At 34.3% G+C, this 27,834-nt stretch overlaps 1 protein-coding gene across 2 annotated transcripts in view; it reads left to right on the top strand.

Annotated features, from left to right (window-relative positions):
• LMBRD1 (LMBR1 domain containing 1) overlaps positions 1-27,834 on the top strand; it is a 201,901-nt gene that overhangs the window by 21,643 nt on the left and 152,424 nt on the right. For both annotated transcript variants that reach the window (XM_074237297.1, XM_074237298.1), the window contains exon 3: positions 5,877-5,937. In XM_074237297.1, coding sequence (XP_074093398.1) covers positions 5,877-5,937 — 61 coding nt within the window. The remainder of the gene's footprint in view (positions 1-5,876; positions 5,938-27,834) is intronic.

The raw sequence follows: 27,834 nt of genomic DNA, 5'->3' as shown, positions 1-27,834 counted from the left end.
TGAAACATTTTGGAGAGATCACCTAGGAGAGGCTCTTTTCCTGATGCCGTCTTGGCACCCCCCCATTTTAATTTTTAAAGATTTATTTTCTTCAGTTAGCTTTTGTATCTTCTTTTGCATTTGGCCAATTCTCCTTTTAATGGTATTGTTTTCTTCAGTGGATTTTTTTCTCCCTATTTGGCCAGTTCTATTTTTTGAGAAATTGTTTTCTTCAAGTCAGTTTTTGTGTTTCCTTTTCCAAGCTGTTGATTTTTTTTTCATAATTCTCCTAAATAATTCTTTTCTCAATATTTCTTCTGTCTGTTTTACTTGATTTTTAATATTTTTTTCAAACTCCTCTACAAGGACTTTTTGGACTTTAGGCCAATTTGTAATCCCCTTAGAGGCTTTACATGTTGTAGGCATTTTGCCACTGACACTGCTTTCCTCTTCTGATTTTCTCTGTCATCATAGTACCTTTCTTTGTTTAGTGCTCTTTTTATAAACTCTACTCCTAGGGTGCAGGGGGAATAGTCTCAAACTTCTTATGCTAGGGGTCTGGTCACTGACTTTCCACACTGGGACCTCAGGTTCTGGCAACTTGCTCCCCGTGTTAGGGTAATCTCTCCCAGTTCTGCCTATTGGGCTAACATTTGGGGGCTTGTAGTATTCCTTCAACATTGGGACTGGGGCCCTTACTGTTGACTTGCTATACCACTGGTCTGCTGAGCTGAGAACTGATCACTGTACTGATCTGCAGCTAAGAGTCTCTTGCTGACATCCCCACTCTTTGCCTGCATTGGTCTGTGCTCTTCTTTTTCCCAAGTGAGGCAGATCTTTTCCTGAAGTCCCTCTAAGATATTGATATGTGAGCCGAAAAGTTGTTTCACTCCTTCTTTTTGTGGATTCTGTTGCTCCAGAGTCTTCATTTAAAGTTGTTTCAGAGGGAAACTGGGAAAGGCTCAGGGAACTTACTAGATTCTCTCCACCATTTTGGCTCCTAGTAGTAGTCTTACAGGATTAATTATATCGTGACTCCAAATGTGTCTGACTACCAGGTTTGCCATGCTACTTAGCACATGATGCCTAATATTTTTGGTCAGCAGGCCTCTTGCTATCTATTATTCCATAAGGAACTTTGCAGAAGATGAGTAAAACATGTCAGTAAGGAAATGTATGACAGGAAAGTAGACAGTATACTTTATACTTTTTGCTTGAGTGTTTCATAATTTATGATCATTATATCTTGAAAAGAAGTCCACAGTGTCATTTGGCATGGATATATGACTAGGGTCTCCTTAGATTTTTCAACTGCCGTAAGTATGTACCAGCCTTTCAGCTCAGGCTCATTTCTTTCCTGGACGGGAATTTGGGGTGTTGGAGCTTGTCTATAATTTTATTGCCAAATAGTCACAGTTCCATTTGAGTCTTTCCAGAGAATGCTTTAAAGTCCTTCCTTTAGATCCTCATAAATTCCAGTTTAGCTTTTTTTTCCAGACTGCAAAAGCACAAAGATATTTCCTATTCTACTCTTGTTTTTCTTTCTGTACAAGTCATATAGTATCATTCAAATTCTAAAGTCCTAGAATAGCTCCTATATCCACAGTTGTTGAGCCCTGGCCTATGTCTTTTTTAGAGTTTATGATCTGACAGATATTTTTTATTCTGAATTTATAAAGCTAATCCTTTTACACCAGCCAGTTTGCTTACTAAATAAATGCTTAATGAATTAAGTATCTATTTTTTTATATTTAGATGCCATCATAGGGAGCTACATGATGAATGTCAGCAGGCCTTGCTATATATTCTATAAGGAATTAATAAGTAATTTTCCTGAAGAAGCTGAGTGAAAGATGTCACTGGGAAATGTATGATAGGAAAGTACAATGTGCTAGTTATATTCTGATGAGATACAGTAGAACCGAATGCTCCATGATGTCAGGATAAAGAGAAAAAGGTCCCCAGTATCTTCTTCCTCTGGCAAATATAGGGGAGGACAAGAATCACATGGGATGGGCATTGATGAGTTATGAGATATATTAGATGAAATGTCAAAATCAGTAAGATCACAGATCCATTTTTCTTGCTTCAAGATACAGAATTGAGAATATCTTTAGATTTTGTTCTCTCCCTTAATTTTTTCAAATGAGAAGACTGACCTTGAGAGATTGTCATGCCCAGAGTCTTACAGAAGTAAAGCTAGAGTTTAAAATCCATAGTAAAATCCAATTTTTTCCATCCTATTGCCTTGTTCTAAGAGGAATGTTTTTCCCCATCTCTCAAATTCTTTTCAGCTTTGCCTTTAAATAAACAAAAGAAATTTTAGATTTGACAGAAGAAAAAAACAGGAAGTAATAAATTTTTTTATGTCGACCAGCCCCTTTCATATAGGTTGGATATATAAGTAGACCATGAAGGTGTTCTTTGATAATGATTCTGTTTTAAAATATTCTAAAAGGGGAACGTGAGCTTGCTTTATGAGACTTAATTTTGTATGTGATGATACAGATCCTGGTAACCCTTTTCCATAAGGGCCAGAGTATAGTGTATCAAGATATTTGCTGATAGTCTAGCAGAGTTTGAGGTTGTCATCACTGCTTTTCCTCTTCTTTTGGCCCTTGAGTTTTCTCTTTGGTTGCTTCTATATTCCCTTAAATGGTGGAGGTATTGACAAAGAGAAATTTTGTTTCTTTAGGTGGTGGCTGGTACAGTTTACATTTTAATATCTTTCCTACATTTGTGCTTTGACATTTTAAAGAATTTATTATTTCCTGCTCTAAGCAATTGACTAAAACAATAGATCTTCTATATAACTAAAGAATAAATTTAGGAAGCAATATATATGACTAGAGCAAAATGGATAGATACTAATAAGTTTTAAATATTAGGAAGATTAGAGGCTGGATTTATGATTTCATTAGTATAAGAAGATAGAGAAAAGCAAATTCTCTTTCTTTACCGATGTAGGCCCTTTCTCTACAACATTTTGTCTTAGATAGCTGTCTAGAACACTGAAAGTCACTTTTCTGAGGTCACTCAGTCAATATGCATCAGAGGCTAAGCTTAAACTCTAGGTCTTTTTGACTCTAAGGCCAGCTCTATCCATTGTTCTGCTACCTCTTAGGAAAAATTAGGAAACTAAATTTACAAACCTTTTTCATGATTTCTGTAAAAAATAACATCTTAGTAAAGTTTTGATAAGTCAAAGCTAGTTTAGTACTTTTGTAGTTAATGAATTCAGTGCTTTAAAAAATCCAACATGTACAACTTTGCCTCTGATTTTTTTTAACCCATTGCTAATCATATTGTAATCTTAAGAACTTTAGAATTTACTACTTCCTTAACTTACCTGATTCCCTACTGTTTTCACCAGCAGTCTTTGTCCCTTTCTCTACAGAATTCTCTCTCTTATTTTTTTGCTTTCTGTTCTTTCTCTTCTCTGCCAATTCTTGAGCCTCTCACATAACTCTTTAGGCACTGAAGATCTCTGCTTGACTCCAGACTTCATTTGGATACTGCTTTGGGAACTAGTAGTTTATTAAATATATCAAAGGCTTAACATTCTTTGGTATCTAAGAAAAAAAGACTTCATGAGCTAAGCTCTTTTGACAGTAAGTACATCAAACACCTTGGAGGAAAAGGCTGTGTATAAATGCCAAATAATCTAATCTTGCTTGAGTGATATTGTGTATGTTATACATAGTTGTACTTTTAAAATAGTAACAGTTTATGTGATGAGATTTGGGTAAATGAAAGTACATTGTGGTGAGGCTGAACAAATTTGCTTTGAATCCTAGGAGTTAGCCCCCAAATTTAAAAGTCAAATGAATTTGGTAAATAAAGCCACAATAAAAACAGCTTTCATATTTTGACTTTAAGACAAGGAAAAGAAAGGAAATATATAGCTGAGAAAGTGGGCAGCGAAGCATAGGAATCACTGCCAATCTACAACCACATCTAAAACCTATTACAAAAAAATGGAGGCTTTTGTTTTCCTCAGTGGGAAAAATTCTCTTCATTCCCATCTTTATTAAGAGGAAAAGACTAGAAGGACACCCTGGATAAGAAAGAAGTAGGTCCTGGGGGGATTTGTCTACTTGTTACCCTTGAATGAATGGTTCTGTGTGTTTTTTCCTGCAGAATGGTGTAGGGTTTGTGATTCAGGAGGGAGTGCAGCAGCACACACAAAAAATTGTTTTTGGAATGCGAGCTGACTCACTTTGAAAAGTTGATCAGATTACAGCATCTGTTTGCCTTGCTTTTGGCAACAGGAGTTAGAGGAGACAGAGCCAAGTAGTCCCACCTGGTTGGTGCCACTGATGGATGAAGATATCTTCTGTTCCTTAGGGCAAATACAAGCCATTCTGAGTCTGTTAATGTTCAAAAATAAATCTACTTTATAAAATTTAATATAAATTTTTTTTTTTGCATTTTATCATCAAATGATTCCTATCCCAAATATTAGGTACCAATGCTAGAGTTTTGAATCATTTTGGTTACTTAAGAATATCTTATTTTCTGGTCTTCTGAGGTCAAATCCAATCCTATTTTCAAATTTAATCTTAACATTTGAAATGAAATAATGAAAAAGGATAAGTAATACAGCAGTTTCTGACAAAATTAAAATTGTGTATCCCAAGATGTGATTGTTTAAAATGTACCCAAAAAAACACTTTTGTTCTATTCTTAACCTTGGTAAAGGAGAAAAGAGTTGATACCTATAAAATTTTCTCAATTTTCTCCCTTGCTTTATATGAAGTACTTTAATAAGGGATCAATTAATATCGTGATTTAGGAGAATAACAGATTTTTCAAACTACTTATCCTTTTAAGGTTTTTTAGGTAATAAGATTTCCCAAATCATTTAGAAAACATTGAATTGTTGATGCTACTATTTAAAACCATATAAAACATTTTTTAAAAGTTTGTAAATGAGAAAGGTAACAGTCAAAACAATACTAAACTTGGAAGCAATGATGTATTCTATTTCAAGCATAATAAATGATTTTTAGCAAAAAATATTTCTGAGTCCTAGTTTTCATTTACATGGTGAGAGCAGTATTTGTTTTGAATACCTCAAACAGTTGTTTTAAAGATCAGATCATGTGTGTATATACATATATATATATATATATATATATATGGTAATTTTATTAGAAGCAATTATTAATGTCATAACATTTGAAATTAACTAAAATTTCTGATTTCCTTTCAAAAATTAATATATCTTGGTTTGGGGAATTTTAAAAGACTGCACAGGTTTTTGTTTTTGAAAGTTTCCTAGTACCCTTCCCAAATCCTTTTGATTATAATGTTTCTTTTTCTTTAGAGGTCAAATTTTGAATGAATTAGAAAGGCATTTAAATGATATACAAAATTTATAATGCCTGCTTATTGATTGTTATGATATTAATGAAGTCTTATGTCAAATATTAAGCTTATGTTTTTCTTGAGAAGTGTTGCTTTCTGGAGCAGAAAGGGCTCTGGACTGGAAACTGGGAGACATAATGTTTAACTTTGGACAGGTGACTTAGCCTTTCTATATTATCTTGTTTTTTACCTGTAAACTGAAGGGATTGCATAAGAATATGCCTAAGCTTCTTTTTCTGCTTTGGTATGATTTTAGGGTGCTCAAGCTGAAAAAAATGCATATTCAAATTATTTGCATTTTTAAAGGTTAACAGTATAAAAGAATATGGATAATGAATGAATAGAAAGGAATTCAAAACAATTGAGGTTTTTTTCTTTTAGACTTGTCCCCCCCACCATGTATGTAACAGTTCTGGTTTGTAAATGTTTATGGACAATTACTTAACTATCCTCAAAAGTATAATTTTAAATTTTGCTATATAAATGAATGTCTAACCAAATATTTCTACTATTTTGTTTCTTATTAGGACTGGGCTAACACCAATGTTAGTAAACAAATTGAAGACACTGTATTATATGGCTATTACAGTAAGTAACTTCGTTTTATTTACTATTTTTTTCTATTGTAGCTCTGCATCTAAGAAGATTCAAATTTTTGACTTTTGAGTCTTCTAATAACTTGTTCAATCTAATGCAGTTAACTGATTCTATATCTTATACCACAGAAGATAATATAGGCATACTCTATAAAATTAAGCCTTATCATTCCCCATTCAGATTTTTTCTAAATCTTTTTATAAAATACTTAAACTTCAGTTTGTGACTTAAACTCATGGTTTTCTAGGTCTCTGAAAAGTTGGCTATGTAGGTTTCCAAGTAATAACAGCTTTACTGTACATATAAGGCCTTCTTATAAGCTCATTTCTAATAAAATTGCTGTAGCAAAAGATGAAGTGGGAAGACGACCTTATTTTGTTCTTCCCTTTGCTATTTTGTGAGACTTTGAATATATTGGGATCCTCATATATAAGGGATATATATAAGGGATCCTCATAAATATATAAGGGATCCTCATAAAAATGAAGTAGCAAGACATGATGACTAAAAGTTTGAATAATCAGATCTGTAATTAAAGAAGTGACAAAGTTGAAGATGGGAAGATTTTAGAAAATATAAAGGAAGCAGGTAATATCTTTGTAATCATGCTGGCCAACTTACTTTTTAAGTCCCTGGAAGGCAAGGCACAGTATCCAATTTCAGCTTTATAATATTTAGTAAAAGGGACAAATGAAGATAGATGCTTGAAGTCTTAAGAGTGGTTTGTGTGATTGAGAGTGACGATTTAAATTTTATGATTGTAATTTTCTTTAGGGTAACTTTTAAATTTTGTCCTTAGGCAGTTCAGAAATCTGTATATAGCCCCTAAGTTGAAAAGAATAAAAAAAAAACCCTTTGTAAATTTTCCCACTCTTGCATTTCCCTTAATAAGCTATAAAACTATATACAAATAAGAGCAAGCATCTTAGCTTTGCTTTCTGGAAGTAAGACATGGTCTTTTATATCAACCAATTTAGTACATAGGAATAAGACTGATTCATCTTTCCTTTTGAAAGAAAACCTGTGAGGGGCAGCTAGGTGGCGTAGTGGATAAAGCACCGGCCTTGGAGTCAGGAGTACCTGGGTTCAAATCCAGTCTCAGACACTTAATAATTACCTAGTTGTGTGGCCTTGAGCAAGCCACTTAAACCCATTTGCCTTGCAAAAACCTTTTAAAAAAAAGAAAGAAAACCTGTGGTTTTTTGACCTATGGATATTTATATTTGTTTCCTAATAACTCTGGAATTGTTCATTGTTTTCTTAATTAGAGTAAACATAAGGCCAAGCCTTAAAGCAAAAATTGTGTTGGTTTTTGATAATAGGTATATATCAGTTTTAAGACAAAATAAGAAACAGCAAATCTTTCAGAGAATTTGTAATTTTTTTATTTCTGCTAAAGAGCAGAATATGTGATGGTTCTGTGTTTTAACTTTGAAATTCATATTAAAAATATTTTAATTGCTAATATAGGAAGCCATTATTTCTTTAAAAAATCAAAAAGTAAGTAAGCATTTATTAAATATCTACTGTGTGCCAAATACTATGTGCCGGAAGCACAAAAGCAAAAAAAAACCAAATGAAACAATTCTTTCCTTGAGAGAATTTAGGGCAGCTAGGTGGCACAATGCCTAGGGTGCTTGTCCAGGAGTAAAGAGTCCCTGAGTTCAGATTCATCCTCACTCATGTACTAGCTGTGTGATCTTAGTCGAGTCATTTAATCCTGTTTTCCTCAGTTCTCTATCTATACAATGTGTTGGACAAGAAATGGCAAACTGTTCTAATATTTTTGCCAAGAAAACCCCAGATGGCATCAAGGGGGATTAAACATAACTGAGAAACAGAATTTACATGAGATATGGATATATAAATGATGATTTTTGTCCTTCATTCTCAAAGCCCATGATATCACGGAGGTGATGCCAAGACAAGCACATGAATTGGATTTGAGTGAGAGGGTACTGTGCTAAATCACCAGCCTCACTTTCTCCTTTAATCATCCAGGTCCAGTGTCCAAATATGAATTAGGATGATTGGAGATGACTTTGGATGTGAGGCAAATCAGGGTTAAATGACTTGCCCAGGGTCACACAGCAAGTGTCACTTGCTTGAGGCTTCATTCAAAGGCCAGTGCTCCACTGCGCCTCCTAACTGCTCAGATACATAAATATACACATTTATATGTACACATACACATACATATACATGCAAAGTAAATTTTGGGGAAATGAAAGAAAGCAATATACTATGGGGATCAGGAAGATTTCATGTATATGGTGTCATTTGAGCAGTTTTTGAGGGAAGAAGAGAATTCTGAGAAACGTTGATGAGATGAGAAGGAACTTTGTGTGTGAGAAATAGCTGTAGGTCAGTTTGGCTAAACTGAAAAAGTATGGATAGGGGAGCAATTTGTAATGTGACTACAAAGGTATTCTGGGACTAGTGATGTTCTTTAGAAGCTAAACTGAGAAGCATACAATTGTTGCTAGAGGCATTAGGGAGCCATCAGAATTGATTGGTAGAGAAGTGACATTGTCACACCTGCACTTTAGGAAAATTACTTTGGCAACTGTGTGGAGATCTGATCATGTTTGTAAGTACACCTTGAATTTTAATTCTGGTTTCTGATGCACTAAGTATTATTTCCCTATTAGTTTAATGTTTAGCCCCTTCTTGTTCTCTCACCCACTCCTTTTCTCTATGTAGAATGTAGTGGAGGTATTATATTTCATTATTTTCCTTGGTAACAATTTTATTAAATTTATATTTTTAACATCTAGATTAATCTTGATGAATACTTTTATTATGTTAAAAATACTTAAAATTTAGTTTCTGTACTTATTTTTTCTTTTTATGCTACTAAGATTTCTTAATCTCTTTCCCAGACAGCTATTCTTTCTTTCTTTTTCTTTCTTTCTTTCTTTCTTTCTTTCTTTCTTTCTTTCTTTCTTTCTTTCTCTCTTTCTTTCTTTCTTTCTTCCTTCCTTCCTTCCTTCCTTCCTTCCTTCCTTCCTTCCTTCCTTCCTTTCTTTCTTGTCCATCTGTCCATCTTTTCTTTCCTTTCTTTCCTTTCTTTCCCATTTTACAATTTTTCCCTAATCTGTCTCCCTTCCTGCTACCCCCTCAGAAAGCAATCTGTTAGTCTTTACATTATTTCCATGGTATACATTCATCTCTGTTGAATGTGATGAAAGAGAAATCATATCCTTAAGGGGGAAAAAAGTATAAGCGATAGCAAGATTACATAAGATAACTTTTATTTTTTTTTAAATTAAAAGTAATAGTCTTTAGTCTTCATTTAAACTCCACAATTCTCTGGATACAGATGGTATTCTCTTATCGTAGATACCCCAAAATTGTGCCTGATTGTTGTACTGATGGAATGTACAAGTTCAGTAAGGTTTATCATCACCCCCATGTTGCCATTAGGGTGTACAGTGTTCTTCTGGTTCTGCTCATCTCACGTTGTATCAGTTGATGCAAATCCTTCCAGGCTTCCCTGAATTCCCATCCCTCCTGGTTTCTAATAGAACAATAGTGTTCCATCACATACATATACCACAGTTTATTAAGCCATTTCCCCAGTTGATGGATATTAACTCAGTTTCCAGTTCTTGGCCAAGACAAACAGATATATGTGTATATGTGATGTTTTTACCCATTTTTTCATGATCTCTTCAGAGTATAGACCCAGTAGTGGTATTGCTGGATCAAAGGATATGCCCATTCTTGTTGCTCTTTGGGCGTAATTCCAAATTGCTCTCCAGATAGGTTGGATAAGGTCACAACTCCACCAACAAAGTATTAGTGTCCCAAATTAACTACATCCCTTCCAACATTGATCATTGTCCTTTCTGGTCATATTGGCCAGTCTGAGAGATGTGAGGTGGTATTTAAGTGATGCTTTAATTTGCATTTCTCTAATAAGTAGTGATTTAGAGCAATTTTTCATAGGACTATGGATTGCTTTGATTTCCTCATCTGTAAGTTGCTTTTTCTGTCCTTTGACCATTTGTCAATTGGGGAATGGCTTGGTTTTTTTTTTTTTTTTTTTTTTTTTTTACAAATTTGACTCAGTTCTCTGTATATTTTAGAAATGAGTCCTTTGTCAGAAGTACTAGTTGTAAAAATTGTTTCCAATTTACTACATTTCTTTTGATCTTGATTATAGTGGTTTTGTCTGTGCAAAAGTTTTTTAATTTAATGTAATAGAAATTATCTCATTTGTTAATAATGTTCTCTATCTCTTCCTTGGTCATAAACTGCTGCCCTTTCCATAGATCTGACAGGTAAACTATTCTTTGATCTTCTAGTTTTCTTATAATATTGTTTTTTATGTCTAAATACTGTACCCATTTTGATCTTATCTTTGTATAGGGTGTGAGGTGTTGGTCCAAGTTTCTGGCATACTAACTTCCAATTTTCCCAACAGTTTTTATTGAAGAGAGAGTTTTTATCCCAATAGCTGGACTCTATGGGTTTATGAAGTGACAGATTACTAAAATCATTTCCTGCTATTCCATATAGTCTATTCCACTGATCCACCACTCTGTTTCTTAGCCAATACCAGACAGTTTTGATGACTGATACTTTATAATTTAATTTTAGATCTGGTAAGGCTAAGCCACCTTCTTTTGTACTTTTTTTCGTTGAATCCCTGGAAATTCTTGACTTTTTATTTCTCCATATGAATTTACTTAGAATTTTTTCTAATTCATTAAAGTAATATTTTGGAATTTTGATTGGTAGGGCACTAAGCAAGTAGTTTAATTTTGGTAGAATCGTCACTTTTATATTTGCTCAGCCTATCCATGAGCAGTTGATATTTGCCAAGTTATTTAAATCTGATTTTACTTGTGTGAGATGTGTTTTCAAAAAGTTTATGAGTCTGCCTTGGCAACAGAGGTTACTTTGAATGGGATTTCTTTTTCTAGCTCTTTCTTCTGTATCTTGCTAGTTATATATAGAAATGTTGAGGATTTATGAGGGTTTATTTTATATCCTGTGACTTTGCTGAAGTTGCTAGTTATTTCTAGTAATTTTTTAGATGAGTTTTTGGGATTCTCTAGGTATACCATCATGTTATCTGCAAAGAGTGAGAGTTTTGTCTCTTCCCAATTCTAATTCTTTCAATTTCTTTTTCTTCTCTTATTGTTGAAGCTAACATTTCTAATACAATATTTGATAGTAGTGGTGATAATGGGCATCCTTGTTTCACTCCTGATCTTACTGGGAATGTCTCTAGCCTATCCCTGTTGCATATAATGCTTGTTGATGGTTTCAGATAGGTACTGCTTATTATTCTAAGGAACAATCCATTTATTTCTATATTCTCTAGTGTTTTTAGGAATGGATGCTGTATTTTGTCAAAAGTTTTTTCAGCATCTATTGATACAATCATATGATTTCTGATAGGTTTGTTATTGATATAACTAATTATACCAACAGTTTTCCTAATATTGAACCAACCCTGCATTCCTGGGATGAATCCTACTTGGTCATAATGTGTTATCCTAATGATAACTTGTAATCAGTTTGCTAAGATTTAATTTAAGATTTTTGCATCTATATTCTATATTCTATCATTTTCTTTTTCTGCTTTAATTCTTCCTGGTTTAGGTATCAGCATCATATTGGTATCTTAGAAAAAATTAGTTAGAGTTCCATCTTCACCTGTTTTTACAAAGAGTTCATATTAATTGTTCCTTAAAAGTTTGATAGAATTCACTTGGGAACCCATCTGGCCCTGGAGATTTTTTTCTTAGGGAGTTCAGTAATGGCTTGTTGAATTTCTTTTTCCGAGGTAGGGCTATTTAGGTATTCAATTTCCTCTTTATTTAACCTGGCAACTTATATTTTTGTAAATATTTTTCCATTTCACTTAGATTATCAAATTTATTGGCATAGAGATGGGCAAAATATTTCCAAATTATTACTTTTAATTTCCTCCTCATTGGTGGTGAGTTCACCTTTTTCATTTATGATACTAGCAGTTTGGTTTTCTTCTTTCTTTTTTTTTTAATCAAATTGACCAGAGGTTTACCATTTTTATGATATGGTTTTTTCATAAAACCAACTCTTGGTTTTATTTATTAGTTCAATAATTTTCTTGCTTTTAATTATATAATTTCTCCTTTAATTTTTTAGAATTTCTAATTTGATATCTAATTGGAGTTTTTAATTTGTTCTTTCTCTTATTTTTTTAGTTGCATTTTTATTTGATTTCTTCTTTCTCTAATTTATTCATGTAAACATTTAAAAATATAATAATCTGACAGTTGCCTTGGCTGTATCCCATAAGTTTTGGTATGTTGTTTCATTATTGTCATTATCTAAGATGAAATCATTCATTCTTTCTATAATTTATTGTTTGATCCACTCATTCTTTTAAATAAGGTTATTTAGTTTCCAATAAGTTTTGGTTCTGTCTCCCTGAACCAATATTGCATGTGATTTTTTTTTTTTTTGCATTATGATCTGAGAAAGATGTATTCATGATTTCCGCCTTTCTACAATTGATTATTAGGTTTTTATGTCCTAGTACATGGTCAATTTTTGTTTGTCATGTACTGCGAAAAAAAATTATATTCCTTTCTATCCCCATTCAATTTCCTCCATAGGTCTATCATATCTAGGTTTTCTAACAATCTATTTACTTCCTTAACTTCCTTCTTGTTTTACTTTATGTTTAGATTTATCTAAATCTGAGAGGAGGTTGAGGTCTATGTCTTCCTGTAATTCGTTCAACTTCTAAGAATTTGGATGCTATCCCATTGGGTGCATACATATTTAGTATTGAAATTACTTTATTGTTTATGGTACCTTTTAGGAGGATATAGTCTCCTTTATCTCTTTTAATACTATCTATTTCTGCAGCTGCTTCATCTGAGATAAGGATTGCTATCCCTGCTTTTTTCACTTCAGCTGAAGCAAAATATATTTTGTTCCAACCTTTTACTTTTTTACTCTGTATGTATCTCTCTGCTTCAGATGAGTTTCTTGTAAGCAGCATATTGTAGGATTTTTAATCCATTCTGCTATTCACTTACATTTTAAGGGAGCGTTTATCCCATTCACTTTCAAAGTTACAATTATTAACTCTTTATTGCCCTCCATGTTATCTTCTCTCTGTTTGTATTTTCCCTTTTTTCACTTTATCCATATTCCCCACTATTTTGTTTCTGAATACCACCACCACAGTCAGTATGTTTGCCCTCCTATATCCAACGTGCCTCCCCTTTCTTTCCCCTTTCCCTTTGCCCCTTCTTCCTTTCTTTCCTTCTGTTAGTTCCCCTTTTCTTGCCCCCCTCCCCTTTTCTCCTTTTAATACTTGAAAGGTAAGAAGCCAAATCTGATGAGTGAGATTCAGGCGATTCTCACCTCCTCCCTTCTTTCACTCTATTGCAATAGGTCCTTTGTACCTCTTATCGTAATGAGAGTTAACCCATTCAATCTCCTCCATGGTCCCATCTCTTTACTGTTCCCCTTTTTAAGGAAGTTTTTAAACCATTCTTTCTGAGTCACAGCAAAGTCAGGAGTGTCCATCACTTCTGGCTAAGTATATTCTCTCTGATAGAGTTACCATTCTCCAAAGTTATTAGTCTTTCTCCCAGGTAGGGATGTAGCCAGTTTTATCTTATCGGATAGCAGTTTTTTCTTTACCCTTTTTTTTTTAACCTTTCCATGTGTCTCTCAAGTCTCCTGTTTGACATCTACATTTTCTATTAAGCTCTGGTCTATTCCTCAGGGAAAAGTTGGAAGTCTCCTATTTTATTGAATTCATTAAATGTCCATCTTTTCCCCTGGGAGAGAAGGCTCACTTTTGCTGTATAGTGAATTCTTATCTGTATTCCAAGCTTCCTTGCTTTTCAGAATATCGCATTCCAAGCCCTTTGATCCCTTAATGTTGATGCAGCCAGGTCCTGTGTAGTCCTTACTGTGACTTCTTGGTATCTAAATTGTTTCTTTCTGGATGCTTCCAGGATTAACTTTTTACCTGATAGTTTTGGAATTTGGCCACAATATTTCTTGGTGTTTTCATCTTGGGATCTCTTTCAGGAGTGCATCGATGTATTCTTTCAATAATTATTTTGCCTCTGGTTTCATGTCAGGACAATTTTCCATCACTAAATCCTGTAATATTGAGTCCAGGACTTTTTTTTTTGTCTAAAGTCTTTTCAGGGAGCCCAGTGGTTCTTAAGTTGTCTCTTCTAGCTCTGTTCTTGAGGTCAGTGGTTTTGCTGATATGGTATTTTACATCTTCTATTTTTTCGATTTTTTTGGTTTTGTTTAACAGATTCTTGTTGTCTCATGAAGTCATTAGTGTCCACAGACTCCATTCTCACTTTTAGAGATGAATTTTCTTCATTTACCTTTTGCAACTCCTTTTCCAGTTGGTCAGTTCTATTTTTCAAAGAGTTTTCCATTTGACCAATTGAGGTTTTGAGAGAATTTTCTTTTTGCATTTGTCCAATTGTATTTTCCAAGGATTTGTTTTCTTATTGCAAGGTGTTAATTTTCTTTCCCAAAGTTTCTAATTGGTTTTTAAACTCCTTCCTGATTTCTTTAAGGAAGTCTTTCTGGACAGGAGACCAAATCATATTCTTCTCAGAGGTTCTAGATCTCTCTGAATTAGGATCTTTACCTTCTACATAGTTTTCATTGGTCCTCTAGCCTTTCTTCATTTTCCTCAGATCTTGTTTTGGCAGAGGATTTGGTTCACAGAGGTTTGATTTTGAGGTCCCTAGAGGCTTTGCTCACTGGGTTTAATAACTCCCAAGTGGGCTGGCCAGCAGTGGATGCTGATTACTTTCTCCAGAGTTCCTGTGACCTTGATTTGAGGTCATTTCCCTTGACCTGGAGGGGGTGAATGGTGCTGCTGGATATACATTTGTCCTTGAACAGTGTGGGCTATACCCTGGAGCAAGGTTATTACTCTCCCTATTCAACATCTGAGAGTTCTGCTTCCCACATCTGTGTGTGTGTGTGTGGAGGGGTGCGGGGAGGCCTGTTACTGTGGTTATTGTGGGAAGAGAGTTCAGCTGAATTGAATGTTTGTAGTCTGAGATCCTCCAGACCAGAGGAGCCCAGCATATTGATGTATGCAACTCTCCACACTAGAACTCTCCCTCCAGTCCTGCTGGAGCACCCCAGACCATAAGTCCCAAAGGCAAAGCCTATGGGCCCCACTTGTCTTTTAGTTCCTTGCCTCCCACAGTCAACACCTTTGTGGCTGATCCTAGGTTAGTCTGGCTCTCATCCCTTCCTGGCAGGCTCTCTGTTCTCTGCACCTGGCTCACCCACAATCCCCAGAGACAAACCTTGAGGTAGATGTTTTCCTTGCTTCTTTTTCTGGGTTTTGTTGATTGAATATCTGTTAAGAGGGTTGCTTCACATTATATATGTGGGAAGATCAGGAGACCTTAGCACAGTGCCTGTCTTCTCTCTGCCATCCTTGCCAGAAGTTTGAGCCATACTTTTTAAACAAAGAATAAAAAGAAATAGAAGGAAAAAAGACTTTTTAGTAATACTATTTCTCAAACATATCTGAGAGTATATGAAATGTTATACATATATAGTCCAAAAGGAGGTGCTTTTTTCATCTCTTCTCTCAGATCAACCTTAATTTGAGGTTTTTCTGTTTTTTAACAAACTTATTTTCTCTCTCACCTCTCTTCTTCCTCATCTGCTAAAAATAAAAAAAAACACAATACAGCACATTTATAAAAAAGACAAAAAATATCCAATTTAAAATAAATTCCTATGATGATCATTTCTAAAAAATATATATTTGGCTTTTTCCACCCTGAGTCCCACTTCTCTGTCAGGTTGTGCATCGCATGGGTCATCATCATTCCTCTGGAATTAAAATTTGTCATTGCTTTAACAGAGATCTTAAGTCTTTCAGAGTAATTTGTTTTGTGTAAAAATTGTTCTTCTGATTATTTTTCTTTGGCGTTATTTCATACAGCTATTCCCAGAATTGTTTGAAACTACCCTTTTCACCATTTCTTTTTTTAAATTAACATTTTATTTGTTTTCCAATTATATACTTTAGTAGTATCTACCTATCATTCTTTGTAAGGTTTTAGCTTTTACAGTCCCCCCCCCCCCCCAAGGCTGTCTGATAGTCTTTGCATTGTTTCCATGCTATACATTGATGGAAATTGAATGTGTTAAAAGAGTAAACATAAACCCCTTCCCCACATGAAGATGAGAAATCTCAAGAATAGAGAGAAAAAAAATGAACTTCAGTCTGTGTTCACATTCCAGTGGCTCTGTGTCTGTGGTGAGTTGCCTTATTTATCATAAGTCCACCAGAGAAGTTTCTTCAATATTTTTCCCTTAGTTGCTATTGTTTATTCTATTCTCTCTCTCTCTCTCTCTCTCTCTCTCTCTCTCTCTCTCTCTCCATCCTGGCCCTGTCCAAAAGTGTGTTGTATCTGAGTACCTCTCCCTCCATCTTCCCTCTTTTCTATCACCTATTCCCCACTTCCTTCCCACCATTCTCCCTTATCCCATCCTTCTCTTCTCATTTTTCTCTAGGGCAAGATAGATTTGTATACCCTATTAAGTGTGTATGTTATTTCCTCTCTGAGCCATTTCTGATGAGAATGAAGGCTCATTCATTCCCCTTGCCTTCCCCCGTTCCACTCCATTGAAAAAGCTTTTTCTTGACTCTTATGTGAAGTCTCTTTGATTCTTCTTCATCTTCTTTCCCTTCCTCCCAGTACTTTCCTTTTTCACTCATTGACTCCATCCTTTTACTACATCATACCATTATATCCTGCTTCTTCTGTGGCCTGTCTATATATGCTCCTTCCAACAGCTCTTATAAATGAGAAAGTTTGAGTTATCAATATCTTCTTCCCATGCAGGAATACAAACAGTTCAATTTCATTAAGTTCCTCATTTTTAATCCTTCTTATCCACCCCCTCTATGGTTCACCAAACTCCTATACTTGGAGATCAAGCTTTCTGTTCAGCTCTGGTTGTTTCAATAGGATAGTTTGAAAGTCCCCTATTTCTTTGTAAGTTTCCCCTGAAAGAAGATGTTCAGTTTTGCTGGGTATTCATCAGTTCTTATAACAAAATATATTTCATTATATTCATATAGAATAATTTTTGCTGCCATTCCCCAATTGATCTTCTCTTATTTTCTAGTACTTTGCCGCTACAAAAAAGTTTTACACATATATACACACACATATATATAATGTGTATGTGTGTGTGTGTGTGTGTCTCTGTGTATAACACAGAGAGACACACACACACACACACACACACACACACACACGGGTCCTTTTCTTTTTCCTTGGGTTCCAAATTGCTTTCTAGAATGGCTGGACCAGTTCACAACTCTTCCAATAGCATATTAATCTACTTGTTTCCTACAGCTTCATTAACATTTGTCATTTTCTTTTTCTAACTATTTTATTTTTCCCCTATTATTTGTCATGACAATTTTTAGCATTCATCTTTACAAAATTTTGAATTCCAGATTTTTCTCCCTCCAGCAATTTATAGTTATTCATGTGCAGTTATTTAAAACTCTTTTTTTGTCATCTTTCCTGTTCTTTTAAGTGAGTTGCTTTAATTTGAATTTCTCTATTTATTAGTAATTTGGAGCATTTTTTCATAGCTATTGCTAGCTTAGAGATCAACCTATTTATATATCTTGTCCATAACAACTAGAATGTCTCTTTTTTCCATAAATTAGAATCAATATAAATTTAAAATAATTTTTTGCTTCAACAAAAGCTTAAAAAGCAGTTCCATATATTAGTATCCTTATACAACTAGACCCTTAAGAGTGCTACTCCTCTTAGCTACTTCCTTTCAAATTAGCCGCATTGTTTTTGTTGTTGCAAACTCTTTTAAGTTTTGTGTATTAAATTTATACTTTTTTACTTTTTTTAGGTTTTCTGTCTCTTGGTTATGAACTTATTGATTATTATAATTATGCATTTTATTTTAAAAATATCATTTAAACTCACGCTTTAAAATAACATTTTTTTGAAAGTAAGATGTTGATTATTATAATTCACTACAAATTTATTATATTTGTTAAGGGATTTATTGAAGTGTTTAAGTCTATTGTTAAGTCTGAGAATCTTAAAAAATAGTTATATCTGCCTCAATTTAAAATGAACATGATGATGAATTTTGGATTTACATAAAAGATCGAGTGTTTTTTTTTAATCTTAGCAGGGGATTCTTTAAAATAGCCCTGTTTGCCAGCATGTTTAAAATGACTTGATTTACAAAAATTATAAAAATTTACATACAGGAATTACATAAATATGTAGTCTATATAATGGTATCAATTATACTTATGGTTTAGGTTTTCTGGGTAGATCAGAGACTTTAGAGAAAAAAGGTTTAAAAGGACTACATTGGCATATATATATATATATATATATATATATATATGTAAGTATATGTAAGTGAAAATTTAGTTTCTGATAATCCTCATTATTTTATTTCTTTGAATCTGTGAACTACTCTAACAATGTGTTAGTACTGCAGATCATAACCCTTATTTATCCTCTCATCCATAGTGACCTATGGAATCTGTCCTGGCATACTTGGGGTCTTTTTTTTTTAATTCTGACATTGCATTAATATCATTGGAGGATGTTGGGTGATCTAATAGTTAGCCTTTGCTTTTGCCTTTATGATCTACCCAGATTTTCTGCTTTCATTTCAGTTCGTAAAATTAGAGTTAAAAATTACCTCAGAGGGGCAGATGGGTAGTGCAGTATGACCGGGAGTCAAGAGGACCTGAGTTCAAATGTGTTATTCAGATACTTCCTAGATGTATGACCCTGACCTAATCTCCACTGCCTCCAAAAAAATTTATCTCAGAGATCATCTGATAATCTCAAATAAGCAAATGAAGAAATTTATGTCTGGGAAGGATCAGTAATATACTCAGGGTCACACAACTGATAAACAGTGCATTGAACCAACATTCAGATCAGGTCTTCTGACCTCTGGTCAGACCCCAACTATACTAAGTTGTCTTTCTTTTATTGAAATAGATCTCATTAGTGTTTCCTAGGGTGCAGATTTGATACCCATCTTTTTCTCATCCTATATAACTCTGATCCATGTCTTTATATACATTCTTCACAGAGGCTCCACCCTAAAGTGATTGGGAAACTTTAGGTCTCTTGACATTGCCTAGATAGGAGTGGAAAATGTAGGTTGTATTGTAGTTTTGTCCATGCTAGCCACGTGTTTTTCCATGTTGCTTTGGGTGAATAATTTAAAATTCTTTGGAGGCTGTAATATTCTATAACTTAGAACCTTGTGTTATTACTGAAAGAATATCATTATGAAATTATAGGCTTTTGTCTTACGTATCCTTTAATATCAGTGCACAGTTTCTCAAATCAGTCCAGTCTGTTTTTCCTTCCTATTCTATTCTGGGCTCACCTCACTGTTAGTTTGTAACATTTGTCCAAAATAGATGCAGGATGTCCTAGAAATAGTACAGTTATAGACTTTGATACCTTTTGTTTTAATTTAAATTGCTTAAAATGGCACTGACATTTTTGGAATATCCTGTATATGCCTGTGTGATTCATTCAGCTACATATCAAATTTGGATAAAAAAAATTCTTATTGACCTTTTTTTGTGGATATATAGCCAAATTCTTAAATACCCATGAAACTCATTTAGGAACCAGTAATCAGCATACTGTCTTCTGCAAATAGGAACACCAAATAATGCCATCTTATCTAAGGAAGCAGTCTTTTGTTTCTCATTGAACATGGCGAACAGATGCTTCCCTGTTTTTACCTTGATTTATTTAATCAGTATCATGTGATCAGTTCTTGTGTTTTTAACAGAATCTTGTTTGACATGTGGAAGAGACCCTTTAAGACGTGACTTTTTACTTCACCAAATCAAGGACTTTTTCCTGGTCAACAAACTATGAGTGGTGTATTTAATATTTTTAATTCCTTCCAGTCCCTTCTTTTATGGAAAAAGATATGGCCTGCTATAGAATAAGGGTAATAATAGTGGGAATGGACTTGAAAGAATTTATAAAAATTGATAAGAATTGGTGATTTAATTCAGATGTCAAGCATACTGCCTTATATAACCCACAACCCTCAAACCAGATTAAAACATACTTGAGAAATATCTAACAAAACAAATGAAAATGTAATAGAACATAGATAATGTTAATATGAGCTTTTTAAAATCCATATACAGCCCATAGGGATCCTTTTATAAATGTTTATACCTCCCTAGTTTGAGTTTTTCATCACTGATCTGGTTGGATATTAAAAGTTAGGAAGAATGAAGACTTGCAATGACTGAAATTTTGAGTCTGGTCAACCTTTGATGTCAGGAGTGGGAGCCATTTTATTTAAGATTAGAAGTTTGTTTTTTAGATATTTGACTTTCAGGTGTCATGTTCAAATAGAAATATTCAGTTAATTGTTGATAGTATGGTGATAAAACTTGAGCTAGAATGTCATCACTTTATCAAAAATCAAAGTAGGAGGAAAAATAAATGGCCGTTTCCTGTGTCTAAAGTGCTGTGCCCTTTACCTCTTTGTCTTCCTTCAAGACTCAGCATAAAGTCCACTTTCTGATGGAGGTTTCCCCTATCTTTTAGTATACTTGAAGGTTACTTTCCCCTTTTTAGATTATTTTATTTCTGTTCTCTATTTCTTCATTGTTTTTTCCTGTAATCTGTACCCCAATAACATGGCAAAGTTGCTGTTGCATAGTGCTTTTAATAAATATTTTTTGACTGAGTGACTGAAGCTTGCAGTCATCCAGTGTTCAGGTGATAGAATGATATGTAAAAGATTTTTGCATAGCTGCATGCAAATGAAGAGCTTTATGGAAGGACAGAATTAGCATATATACCAGAAATAGCTAGTAGGGTGAAATAACAAATACTGTCTAGCATATATGGCAAGAACGATTTTTATTTTTTAAATTTTTTATTAATATTTTATTTCTATTCCAATTAATATGCAATAGTAGTTTCTACTTATCATTTTTGTAAGGTTTGAATTTTACAATTTTCCCCCCACCCTACCTTCCCTCCCCCCATCTCCCTCCCCACATTAAGCAGTCTGATAATCTTTACATTGTTTCCATGCTATACATTAATCAGAATTGAATGCATTGGGAGAGAAATCATATCCTTATGGAGAAAATAAAATATTAGAGATAGAAGAGTGATTTTTAACAGATCATGCTGGCTAAATAAATGAGATGCCATGGGGTCAATCACAAATTCTTGTCCTGGAGACCAGAAACTCTAGAGTGAACTAACAGCTTCGTTGTTTTGCTAGAAATAAGAAGGGTGGATATGTGATTATTAGTTTAAGTATTTGGATTCTCTGAATAAATGAATTTTTATGGAATACATCTTACCATGTCTCTTAACCAAAATTGAAGAACTATGTTATTTTCTTACTTTACTAGATTACTTTGGGATGTACTCAAAATTCCTACCTTGGCCATTGTGATGTTGTGGTAATGTTGCCCTGACTTAATAATGTCATTTTGCAGTATTTTTCTTCCCATCTGAAACACTTTTATGTAATGTACTTTTGTCTTGAATTGCTTAGTAACAGTTGAGTGTGCTGAACAGTAATTTTCATATCTATTGGTGCCAAGCTTGTTTTTCATTTTAGCAGTACTCAAGTTTCAGTTGTTTTGTGTCAAAGGAAGGTTCTTTTTGGTTTTTGCAAGGCATTGGGTTAAGTGACTTGCCCAAGGTCAGATATTAGTTAATTATTAAGTGTCTGAGTTTGGATTTGAACTCCAGTTCCTGACTCCAGGATTGGTGCTCTATCTACTGCATCACCTAGCTGTCCTCCTAACCGGTTTTTATTATGGTGTGTTCTTGCCTCTTATTTCCTTGTTCTTACGGGATCCTTCTGGCTGCTGAGGCTGAGTACACAGGTGGCTGTTACCAAATCTGGTATAAGGGCAGACTTTTCTCAGGACTGGTTAGCAAGAAATGTTCCAAAAACATTTTTTCAGAATAACAAAATTAGCATAGCTCATGATGTAGTCTACTGTAGAAAGGCACAGAATTTAACTATTTTCTGTCTGCCTAGTGTTCCACGGCAGCACTATCAATTCAATGAGAAAACCTGATCTTTCAGAGGAGTGGAGAAGGAGGTATCTTTTCATATCCCATTTGGGCCAGACTGTTTCTTTTTTTTCCCCTAGATTTAGCCATTTTCTTCTCCAACTCATTTTACAGATGAGAAAACTGAGAAAAACATGGTCACAAAGCTAGTAAATGTCTGAGACTGGATTTAAACTTCCTGGCTCCACTTAGCACTCTTATCTACTGTACTGTCTAGCTGCTCAGATTATAAATATACAGTCATAATATTTCCATACTAGTCATGTTGTCACAGACCAAACCCACCCTCAAACAAAACCAAAAAACTCAAGAAAAATAAAATTTAAAAAATTATGCTTTAGTGTGTCTTAAATTCCATTAGTTCTTTCTTCTTTTTTTTTTTAAGGTTTTCGCAAGGCAATGGGGTTAAGTAGCTTGCCCAAGGCCATACAGCTAGGTAATTATTAAGTATCTGAGGCTGGATTTGAACTCGGGTACTCCTAAGGCCACACAGCTAGGTAATTATTAAGTTATCTGAGGCTGGATTTGAACTCAGGTACTCCTAAGGCCACACAGCTAGGTAATTATTAAGTTATCTGAGGCTGGATTTGAACTCAGGTACTCCTGACTCCAGGGCAAGTGCTCTATCCACTGTGCCACCTAGCTGCCCCTGATTCCATTAGTTCTTTATCTGGACGTGGATAAAAATTTTCTTCCTAAGTCCTTCACAATTATCTTAGAACATTGTATTCCTGAGAATAGTTAAGTCATATACAGTTGATCATCATACAATATTTCTGATTTTGGACACTGTTAGCCTGGTTCTGCTCATTTCACATTACATCATTTCATCTAAGTTTTTCCAGGTTTTCTAAAAGCATCCTCTTCTAATAACATAGTAGTATTTCTTCATACTCATATAGCACAACTTCTTCTGAGCTTGTGCTTTGAACTTCCCTGTTTCCAAAGTATCTTTCTTTGGTCAAGTTCTTTTTTTTTTTTTGTTATTGCTGTTTGATCATTTTTCCAGTCTATTTCTTGATTTTTGTTTTTAGAACTAATTCTAATATTTCAGACCTATTCTCTGGTCTTTGAGCAACAGCAGTGACTTTTTTTCCTGCCCTGGAGCTGTGAGGAGGGTCTCTCCTCCTCTGTGGCTTCATGTTCTTGAGTGATAGTGCTTCTCTTCCAAGGATTAGGACCCAGCCAATATGACCAGAAAGGATGATGATCATTGTTGGAAAGGATGTGGGAAATCTGGGACACTAAGTACATTGTTGTGGAGCTGTGAACTCATCCAACCTTTTTTGGAGAGTAATTTGGTATTATGCCCAAAGGGCAATAAAGATGTCCATACCCTTTGATCCAGCAATACCATTACTGGGTCTGTACCCTGAAGAGATACTGTAAATGGGTAAAAACATTACTTGTACAAAAATATTCATAGCAATCCTGTTTGTGGTGGCAAAGAATTGGAAATTGAGTGAATGTCCATCAATTGGGAAATGGCTGAACAAATTGTGGTATATGTATGTTGTGGAACACTATTCTATTAAAAACCAGGAGGGATGGGAATTCAGAGAAGCCTGGAAGGATTTGCATGAACTGATGCTGAGTGAGATGAGCAGAATCAGAAGAACATTGTATATCATAACAGCAACATAGAGTTGATGATCACTCTTAATGTACTTGCTCATTCCATCAGTGCAACAATCAGGAACAATTTTGGGGTATTTGTGATAGAGAATACCATCTGCCTCCAGAGAAAGAATTGTACAGTTTGAACAAAGATGAGACTATTATCTTTAATTTAAAAAAATAAAAGTTATCTTATGTACTTTTGCTATCCCTTATATATTTTTTTCCCCTTAAGAATACAATTCTCTCTGTCAACTTAGATCACTTTATATAGCATGGAAACAATGTAAAGACTAACAGACTGACTTGTGGGGGGTAGGGGAAGGCAGTCAAGATTGGGGGAAATATTGTAAAATTCAAAAATAAATAAATGAATAAATTGTAAAATTGTAAAATTCAAAAATAAATAAATAACTAAAAAAAAAAAGATTAGGACCCAGAATCGTATATGGACAATTCAGCAGAGTTCTGCAGTGCTAGCAAAGCATTTGTGATTGACCCCATGTCATCTCATTTATTAGCCAGAATGATCTATCTGTTAAAAATCACAAGTTTTTTTTTTTTATTAATGATGTCTAATTAACTTCACTGACATTTAGGTTTAGCATTAACAACTTATCTTGGGCAACACTGTAACCTACTTCTGGTCAGTTGTACCCTCTTAATTTCTGTAGGCTTAGATTTCTGTAACCCTGTGATTCAGGTGTCATCAACGATTGGTTTGCCAGAGTGTGCCCTTCATTGGACTGCACTCCATTCTCACCTATGCCAGACCATCTATTGTCTTAGACTGAAAAATTATTTCACCTTATCCTTTTTTTTGGTTCTGCTACTCCAGAATTTGTATTGAGATGCTATTTTAAACTTACTTGAAGAGAATTTGAGAGTGCTAAGGTATATTCTTACCTTTACTCTATCTAGTTTTGGTTCCCAACCTGGTTCATTATAATTTTTCACCATTCTGTTTCTATTATTATGAGATTATTGTTCTTTGCAATTTTTGTTCTCATCTTATGCATATGTTCTTGTGTATATTGCTTTCCTGGCTCTGCTTACATCATTTTTCATCAATTCATGTAAGTCTTTGCATGCTTTTTCATTTTAATTACATGGTTCATTTCCAGCATGTAATATTTTATTCATTCATGTACTAGTATTTGTTTAGCCATCTCCTAGTCAGTGTTGTTAACTTAAAACCTGAATAGTGATTTTGTTAACAATTTTTTGTAACTCTGAAATGAATAACAAATAATTTACAATAGTACTTCAATTCAAGCTTTTCTAAGATGTGTTTATTATTCCTATTGCTAAGGTTTTCATAAAATAGAATGAAGAAACTGAAATTTGTGTTTCTCTGATTTGTACTGCTCTGATTTGTACTGTTATTCTACCTTCTTGCTCTTAAAGATGAGTATTTTCTTTACAGTAATATCTGCTAGTATTATGAATAGTAAAATGATGGTCTGGGCCCTGTCACAGTTGGAAATCATAAAGTTTAAAATTCTATTTAATTATGACTTATTATAAACTAAGTGATGACTATGAGTGGATTATTGAATAGAAGGCTTGAATAATTAAATAAAAATCAAGTTTTAAAATTCTTTCATATTCAGATAGTATGAACAATCTGTATTGAAAAGCAATTGGTATTAGACCATTATGTTACATTTGGGGGAGAGCCTTTCTGTGTTAAAATTATATTGTCTGCTCACTCATTTTAGATGAGAATCTCATATGAAATTAATAAAAGTAGATCTCATTTAAGGGAACACTTTCTAGAGATTTAAACTGATGTTGAAATGAGCTTGTAAGTGGAAATAAGAGCAGGGAGCAAAAGCTATGATGAGAGTACAATTGAAAATGGAAATTTGCCAGATTGTCTGCTTAGGATTTTTTTCTGTTTCCTTTAAATCATCAATTATTCATGTATATAGAAATAAATTCTTTTCTTTTGGACTAGAATAATTAGTTTCTTGTCTTCTGAGGCAATATAGTTAGGATTCTTTGTTTTTCTTTGTGTCTCATCTCTGGAGATTTTGAGATCTCAAAAGGATGTGTGAGTTGACCCAGGAATGTTTTATAGCTAGAAGGGCTTCGGGCTTTGAATATTTAGGTATTGAAAACTCAAACTGACTTGGGATTCAAAACATTGGCATTTTCTTAGTTTTTTTTTTGTGGTGATAGTTTTTAATCAGAAATCACTATTCCAAACTCCAAGATATAACTTAATATAAAAAATCACCAGGTGTGAAAGAATTCAGTACAATCACAGAACTGAGAATTCAAAGAAAAAAAACAGCTTCTGAATGTGGATAAATTGGACTCAGACAAGAAGAAATTGATTTTCATTCTGAGAGATAACCGAGGTTTACCCACATAATCTTGAAAGGAAAAGATTGGAGAGTGTTTGTTAGCACTTTTCATTTTACGTGTCAGATATGTCTTTGCTCCTTACCAATATTACTGTATGACCCGAGTGCCAGCTCTGGATTGAAGAGGGAAGCAGGGCTAATTCTGGACCTGAGAGTATATGACTTTTAGGTAAAATGATCACCCACAATTCAGTGAAAGTATCATTCATTTTATTAAAGAATTCTTTGTGTATATATAAAGATTATTATTCTCTCTCTTTTTTTTTTTGGTTTTTGCAAGGCAATGGGGTTAAGTGACTTGCCCAAGGCCACACAGCTAGGTAATTTTTAAGTGTCTGAGGCCGGATTTGAACTCAGGTACTCCTGACTCCAGGGCCGGTGCTCTGTCCACTGCGCCACCTAGCCGCCCCCTCTCTTTTTTTAAAACCACTGTATTAGTCCAAACTTAGGTCTTCCCCTTAAAATCTACATTATTTAAGACCTAAATACTATCTATGGTTTTATTAATTTTTAAAAATTTTATTTATCTAAGGAAATGGGGTTAAGTGACTTGCCGAAGATCACACAGCTAGGCAATTATTAGGTGTCTATGGCTGGATTTGAACTCGAGTATTCCTGACTCCAGGTCTGGTGCTCTACTACACCACCTAGCTACCCGTACTCTATAATTAATATTATTTTCAGTATCCCTGAAGACATGTGTTTGTATGTGTATGTGTGTGTGTGTGTGTACATATCTATATATGTAGATATAGATATAAATGCATATGTGTGTATCCCCCTTTGAGAAAACTTTTTTTTATAATATAGTGTATTTTCTGGTTAGCTAAAACTTTGGATAGAAGTGTGGGAAAACTCACTTCATTTTTAAGGGTGAATTACTGTTCAGATCACCACCATCCTCATAGTTACCAATACTGGAAACCTAAGATCTTCCTCTACTTCTCACTCTTACAACCCTTTGCCTTCCCTGTCCCATTTACAATCATTTGCTCTGTTTTTTCAATTCTATCTTCAAAACAGTTCTTTTATTTCTTTAAACTGCTCATCACTTCACACCCAGACTCTTGGAGGAGCCTTCTGGTTGGTCTTTATCCTCCCAGCCTGTCCTTGCTCCAGCCCAACTTCTACTCAGCTGCCAAAGTGACCCATCCAAAAGTTCAAGTCTGAATGTGTCTGCACCCTATTCAGTAAAGTACCATTGACTCCAGGATCATATTTAAAATCCTATTTGGCATTGAGATTTGCATAACCCTAGACCCTTCCTCCCTTGTCAGTCTTTTTACTTCTTCCTCCTTTCCATATACTCTTCAATCCAGGCCGCCTTGTTCCTCACATATGACACTTCAAATCCCAACCCTTGATGTATTTTCATTGCCTGACCCTAATGTCTAAAATTTTCACCGTCCCAAATCTGCCTATTGCTTTTCCTCTTAGTATTATTCTAATTTATCCTGTTTATATCCCCTGGACTGTACATATTTGTTTACATGTCTCCCCCATTAAACTCTGATCTCTTTGAGAACAGGGACCATTTTGTTTCATTTTGGTTATTGTATCTTTAGCAATTAGCATAGTGTTGTCTTAGCTTCCTTTGATCATGTATATTTTCCAAATCAAAAAACTTAAATAATTTTAGATTAATTCCATAATGTGACTTTTATAACTGTCAGTGAGAAAAAGCATCCCATGGGCACTTTCAGATCCAGAACAGTGTTTCCTTGTAATCTCTCAGCTATATTCTTAGCTATATATATGTGTGGTGT

Source organism: Macrotis lagotis, chromosome 5 (assembly GCF_037893015.1).
Source record: "Macrotis lagotis isolate mMagLag1 chromosome 5, bilby.v1.9.chrom.fasta, whole genome shotgun sequence".
Lineage (NCBI taxonomy): Eukaryota > Metazoa > Chordata > Mammalia > Peramelemorphia > Peramelidae > Macrotis > Macrotis lagotis.
This window is presented reverse-complemented; position numbering and strand designations above follow the sequence as displayed.